Genomic DNA, 7,136 nt, shown 5'->3' with positions numbered 1-7,136 from the left:
AATTTGATTAGATTAGAACTCGCCAGACTTCGTGTAATACAATAAATATAAAAATGCGTGCGTGCGTGCGCGCGCGCGCGCGCGTGTGTGTGTGTGTGTGTGTATAAGGATTGCGCGCGCGCGCGCGCGTATATATAGAAAAATTTAAATATGGAACGAAATTGTGTATATCACGTATTTTTTAAACAGAAACATGAAATTGATCCATTATTAATGATACTTTTATAAAACAAGACGTAGTACTTTGTATATTTCTGCATAATACATAATGTAATAATGTTCACAGTGATATTCATTTTTAATATAACTGTTGTATGTAACTTGTTAAATCAAACATGTTCATGTTCATGTTATAAATAATTTGACTTGCTAAATGTAATTTAAAGAAAATTTTTAACAAGATCATATATGTTTGCCGCGAATTTTTTTACTACTATTCAATCATATATAATTTATTCGTGGACACAAATATTATTGCATTGCACAATGATACGATAATTATATTTATCTCGAAAGAGTGATCTCGTGCAGAAAATGCATCCTTGAAAGAACCAGAAATATTTTTTCAGTTCGCAAGCAATACGGTTGTTATATAAATAAAATGTGTATGTGTATATGTATTTTGACAACATATTATATATTCGTGTACCATATTACAGAAAAAAAAAAAAGAAATTTATTATCTATATGAGAGAAAATACTCGTTGAATCATACGAGAACGGGACTTTACATGAGGATGTATAAAATGCATATTGCATGGCGCACGTAACAGTCCCAAAGAATTGGCTATCACTGTGTTACAATAAATTGCTATTACATTATTCGAATAATAATAATACGAGTGTGTAATTATGTGTCTATGGAAAATGGAATACCAAGAACTTATATGTATATATAAAATCTATCTTAATCATATTCTACGTATTATGTGTCAGACAGTTCTTGGTATCGCGCGTACATCATCTTTTTCACGCAATCCTTATAGGTATCGCCTGGTAGTGCGCTGTATGACGAAGTCTTCGCTCCTAAGCCGGCCGTAGGGACGCGTCTCTCCGCTTCAATAATACTTGTTCGACCTTGATTAGATTTTCCTAAACCCATTCCTTCGCTCCAGCCCATCTTTTGCAGTAATTTATTGCCAACGTTATCGGACCCGATACCGACTCGTGTAGGCTCCTCGTATGACACCGACATCTCCTCTACTTTAGTTTTTAAATATTTCTCCTTCAATTTATTGGGCTGCGGTGGTTCGGGTTCACCATACTTGGCCCTCCTCTCCTTGGCACGATCTCTGTATTTATTATTTCTCTGCTGTGGATCATTGGGATCTAGACCACGTACTTGATACCAGTTTTCCAGATTTTGTTTGTGAAGATCAGACAATTGTTGATGACGGAGCAACCCCTCCTTGCTTGGGAACTGTCTTTTACAGAGTAAACATGCCAGCTTACTCCAATCCGTATGTTGTCTCTCTTCCTGTTGCACGTCTTCTATCTCCTCCTCTGTATCGCTACCACCTCCGTAAGCAGCTACCAATCCATTACCGCTTTGATCTTCATCTTCGTGGTAAGGATTCGCGATAGTTTTCTTTTCCAGAATAGCATATCCCGCGTCTGCCGCGCCACTTCCAACACCCTGATTGCCATCCATACCGGCGAACTCAGAATTCCAATTACTCTTGGCATTCTCCTTTTTCTGATTTAAAGTCTTTGCCCAACGTTCCATATCTTTTGCTATCTTCTTCGCTACTTTCACTTTGTCCTGTTTGCTGTCCTTCTTTTTATTCTCATCCTCTTTTGATGCCTCCTGAGCATTACCGGCTGACAAAGCTTGATTGCCGATTATATTCGTGGAATCTATACTACTTGCCGTTGCTGTTATCGTACTCGTAGCTCCCTGCGTTGTACTTGCAGTAGTCTGTAAACAATATGAAAATATTCGTTATGATATTTTTAAACACTGATAAATGATATGATGTTCTTTTATAAAATTCTATTTTAATTACTTTAGCTGGTTGATAAGAGAATGATTCAGCGTCCCAATAAAGAAACTGTTGCGTATGACTGTTGTAATAATATTGCGAGTTTGGGTCATAATATAATCCCGTGCTAGGATCATAATAGTAGCCAGATGATTCATCATAATGATAAGTGCTAACGTCTGGTACAGCTACAAAAATAATAAATACAGAATTAAAAAACAATTTATCTAAAATAGATATAAAAAGTGGAAAAAGTTCTATGGAAACTCACAATATATTTTCCCATCGCTGGAGTGTGCAGGAATCCTTCCGCTCGCTAATGCTGTACTGGAAGGTGCTGTAGGAGTTGGTCGTCCTTTCACGTCATCGGTTTCACCTCCTAGCTTTCTAGACGCCTGCAATTGTTGTATAGCGGATTGTGCTACCGCTGCGGCCGCGTTTACTCGATCTGTTTGATTCAGAGATGGCAATGTGATTGCTGAACCTTGCATTATTTGATTTTGATAGTACTGCGTGTAATACTGAAGGTAATGAGCCTTCTGTGCAGGCGTTTTAGCATACAAGTTGGCACTATATTCAGCCAATTGAGCGACATCATCCAAAGTATATCTCTGTGGCTGAGTATCGTTCGACTTCCACGCGTTGGCATTATTAATTTGATGAAGTTTACAATACGTTATCTCCACCTTCCTGCCATCGACCACCAGTCCTTGTTTCGTGAGTGCGGTATGCAAGTACATAGCATCTACTACATTGCCCATCTCCAGGTAGCATACTCCTCTAGACGTGTTTGTGAGAGAATCACGACCAATGCGAATACTACGTATTGGCATCGATGATAGATTCTTCATCGCTTGCAGAACCGAATCCTCGGTCGTTAATACATCTAATCCTCGTAAAAGCACAGTGTTTGTGGGATGCGGGCTGATTTCGTCGCTACCTTCCCCACCTTCCTCGCTCTCCGCTCGTGAGGCAGAACACTTGAAGCAAGTCTCGCGTCGTTTGAAATTATGTGCTCCACACTGTATAGAATAAATATAAAGTAGTAATGAATTATTTATGAACATCCATATTCTATGAAAGAGCAAACTTGTGACATGAACCTTAACGCAGTGCCAATCTTGCGTATTCTTCGCTGGCGGTTTATCCACATGGCACTCTTTTGGTATACTGTACTGCATCAGTGCGCGATATTGATCCTGCAGCATCAGCACTCCCTGAAACAGAGAATTTCAGTGTTATCCCGTCCAATGTTTCCCTAAGGCCTCTTTTCTTTCCCGTAAACTTTCTTCTTGGTTGACGAAATTACAGTTTTCTACTTCATAGCTTTCTGTCTCAAACAGCGAACAAAGCCTCATGGGCTTATTAACATGGGTCATTCCATACCGCTTGCAGATCAACTTGTTCATGCGCGCACTTTATATATAGATAATCATTTCAATCGTCATTTAAATTTTCGTAAGAAAGTGCAGGCAAGTAACACGGGAATTGCTTGCGAGTAATAAATTTTCATGTTTCAATAAAAAATTCTTTCGTGCACAATTTCCATAGAAACTTTGAACGTCGCAAGTAATTGCATTAAATACTAAGCAAAACGGCAGAAGCAAAGATATAAATAATACAATAAAAAAGCGAATTACGCGAGTAGCAAAAATCAGTAAAAGTAGTTCGGATAGTAGTCAAAATGATATATAAAATACGACTGGAATGACCCTACTCCGGTCTTTATAATTAGTCCGCGAATTTTAGATATGTAAAAGCACGCGACGCGGCGGAATCAAACGCAAACTACATTCAATATTGCGCGAGTATTGCGAGCGAGTTTAAGAAAAGTCGGCAAAATATGTGGAGATTCCTAGATAAATAATTAAATACGGTAGATTGAAATAGTTTTTTATAGGTGCACAGCCGTGGCCACGGGGAGGGCCAGAGGGCTGCGTTACCGTGCCTTGCCGCCACGGGGCAGTCGGTGGCACGCGTGCAACAACGCATCGGTTGGGTATCTGGACCGAACTTCTTTCTACCTGTTTCATCTCCATCCATCGTGCGGCCTCCTGAGTCGCGTTAAACTCGACGAATGCGAAACCTCGCGAAGCACCTATACAGAGCAAATACACACATATCCAGAGTTAATCCACGTTTTTGCCTGGGTTTCTCTACTCTGAGAGGGCAGGCAATCACAGCACCGACCATTGACAGACTGAGTTTCAAACGAAGTGTCTCTTCGCTTCGTCGCTTGCTTTCCTTTTTCATTTACCTAAATTTCAGTAGAACGAATTCTGTGCGAGAGACCGCAGTTCACCGATATGTACGGGATAGCATATAATTTAAAGTTACGAAGTTACTTAGTTTTTTTTCTCTTTTAAACGAATCTTTGTCTGACCGAGACAAAAATCTCTTAGTCTTCTTTTACCCTTCTACGCGAACAGACGAGAATGATAACAACCGAACCTAGACATATATTCACCATATACCGTTTTTTCTTTTATCTATATATAGCAGTAGTAGCAGTTCAATTTATAGATTAATGTAAGACATCGTTTTAATAATTTACAATATTATTTTATTTTCATTGGCAATATGAAGCTTTAAAAGCAAGGAAAATTCAAGAGATAGTAAGGAAAACTCAATTTTTTAAAACATTAATTGGCAAAAGTTGTGTGTGTCTGTGTGCGCGTGCGCGCACATACATATATATATACAGAGTAAGTTTTAACAAAGCGTTCGTGTATAGACCACCATTTTACATTTTTCGCAATAGATAACGAAATATTAATTACTAAAAATTGCCGAAATTTTGCTCTTTAATCATTTTTTCTCAAATCAATCAACTTTACAGAAAAAACTGCAAGAGACAGAAATTATTTATTTTTCTTCTCATAGAACTTTAAGAATTTTTTATCAACTTTTTAGTATTGCATATTTTTCTTATTTTTATTAACATGAGAAAATATGGTATTATAATAAAAAATTCTGAAAAAATTTTGAAAAAATTTTCAAAATTTTATGAGAAAAAAAGAAACAATTTTTGTCTCTTACTGTTTTTCTATAAAGTTAATATTTGAGTAAAAAATTATTAAAGACCAAAATTCAGCAATTTTTAATAATTATTATCTTGTTAACTAATGCGAAAATTGCAAAATAGTAGAGGACTTTTCAACAGTTTAGTCCGCTCTATCTACACACGAACGCTTTGTCAAAACTTACCAGACATTCTGTGTGTATATATATATATATATATATATATACATATATAAAATATATATACATACATATATATATTTATATTTTTGCAATTATATTTTCAATTATCTTTGAAACTTCATGTGTCAAACAAGAGAAATAAAAAAAAGCTATATTATTATTAAAATAATGTCTTCACATGTAATAAAAATATCCTAATTGAAGAGCTGTTATATTATATGTTTCAGCAATTATAAATGTAAGTTATATTACCCTTACTGAAACAGTCGCGAATCTACCATTAAAATATAAAACGTAAAGTTTTTTTTAATTTTTATAGATTACATAATTAAGAGAATGTAATAAAAAGCTTTTGAATTGTTTCACGTGATTTTAATAAGTAGCTTAATGTTCTCTTTTTAAAATTTCTCTCCTATTTCTCTATACTTACCTTTTATAATTGATAATTAATAATCAATAGCTAAACCAATAATATTTCGGGAAATATATACAAATAGTATGAAGAAATATGATAATCTTAAAACTCTAAATAAGTAGCAATTTGTAAGAAACTCTTGTAAATCTCAACTCTTGTAAATCTATAGGATATGATTTTTTATTTTTATGTAATTTGATAAACGCTAAAGATTGTATAAACCTAATGACGCAACAATATCACAAATAATAATTCAATTGGTATGCATGATAATGATGTTACAAGGATGTTAAAGTTTTTAATACAATATAATAGTTACCTGTATCTTTTTTCCGTATTAGCCTGATGTCCTTAGGCATGAGACCACAGTTGAGGATGTCTTGCCGCACCTGTGATACACACATAATAATAATAATAATAATAATAATAATAATAATAATAATAATAATAATAATAATAATAATAATAATAATAGTGGATGCAATTCTCGATAATGCTGGCTCACGAGTGGCCACTACGACAGGCCACTCAACAAAGTTGACAACCTACGTCATTTTCAGTAATATGCTGAGCGAGTCCACGTATCATTATGGTGTTGTTGGGCGATTGTGATTTGTAGTGGATCCCTTCCATGGACGAACCATAGGCACGACCATGATCGTGCTCAAAGTCCAAACTTTCTCGACTATGATCATCATCGCGATCGCGATCCCGATCCTCCCGTTTCCCCCTACGGTCCCTATCTCTATCCCGATCCCTGTCACGTCTGGAACGGTCTCTATCTCTGTCTCTATCTCTATCTCTGTCTCTTTCTACAGAGTCCCTATCTCTCTGTCTCCCATAACGATCTTCACGATCCCTATAGCTGCGATCACGATCGTCTCTGCTACGGTCTCGTCTATCCCTCGAACGATCTCTTTCGCGATCTCTGTCTCTTCCACGGTGATTTCTGTAATCCGGACTACGATGATCTCTATCACGATGATCAACCTCACGATGTTCCGAATATTCTGGTGATCTGTTGTTTCCATAATCACTACGATAGTCATAATCGGAATTATGACTTCTTCTTTCTGGCCCATAGCCAGGCTCCCATGGATCGATGTTATTGCTGTACATGTTACTTGCACATTTATTCAATCAATTTTCTGAAAAAGAAAATAAAATTATCATTCTTCTTGACATTAATAATTACACAAAAATTTTGATTAACGATTTATTAAGACCGTATATATGTGAATATACAACAAGTAAGAGTTTAATGGTTGGCTTATTATGGTTGAAGCTGTACCTTTGACACTTTTTAAATAATTTCTATGTGAATTATATATTAAATATGTAATTATTTGAACTATTTTTTCGCAATAAATTTATTTACAGTTTTTCAGTACATTAACATCTTTCTTTAATAGGATGCCAGGTTAAGTCAATCAAATTAAATTGTTATCAATTTAATTTGTAATATTTACTATAGTAGTTTAATTGCGTTTATAAATCCGAAAAATCACTTCGGTGCGCAGTTTAAATGACTACTA

The 7,136-nt window shown here is 35.7% G+C and overlaps 1 protein-coding gene across 1 annotated transcript; it reads right to left on the bottom strand.

Annotated features, from left to right (window-relative positions):
• Positions 1-925: 925 nt before the first annotated feature.
• Positions 926-6,720, bottom strand: LOC105618860 (RNA-binding protein 5-like). Its single transcript, XM_012200393.1, has 7 exons — positions 6,151-6,720; positions 5,921-5,990; positions 4,007-4,080; positions 3,086-3,199; positions 2,254-3,004; positions 2,007-2,170; positions 926-1,918 (listed from the first exon to the last, which is right to left on the bottom strand). Exons 1-7 carry the CDS (start codon positions 6,718-6,720, stop codon positions 926-928), a joined length of 2,736 nt encoding a protein of 911 aa, XP_012055783.1.
• Positions 6,721-7,136: the final 416 nt, after the last annotated feature.

This window comes from Atta cephalotes, assembly GCF_000143395.1.
Source record: "Atta cephalotes unplaced genomic scaffold scaffold00018, whole genome shotgun sequence".
Lineage (NCBI taxonomy): Eukaryota > Metazoa > Arthropoda > Insecta > Hymenoptera > Formicidae > Atta > Atta cephalotes.
Note: the sequence above shows the minus strand (reverse complement) of the source record. Positions and strands in the feature narration are given on the sequence as shown.

Bases quoted from the DNA above. Each gene is read 5' to 3' on its own strand.
- LOC105618860 (XM_012200393.1), bottom strand. From the start codon at position 6,720: ATGTACAGCAATAACATCGATCCATGGGAGCCTGGCTATGGGCCAGAA. The intron at 5,991-6,150 runs GTAGGTTGTCAA...TGTGTATCACAG, and splicing joins AGCATATTACTGAAAATGAC to GTGCGGCAAGACATCCTCAA. The intron at 3,200-4,006 runs GTAGAAAGAAGT...TCTCTGTTTCAG, and splicing joins GATGGATGGAGATGAAACAG to GGAGTGCTGATGCTGCAGGA.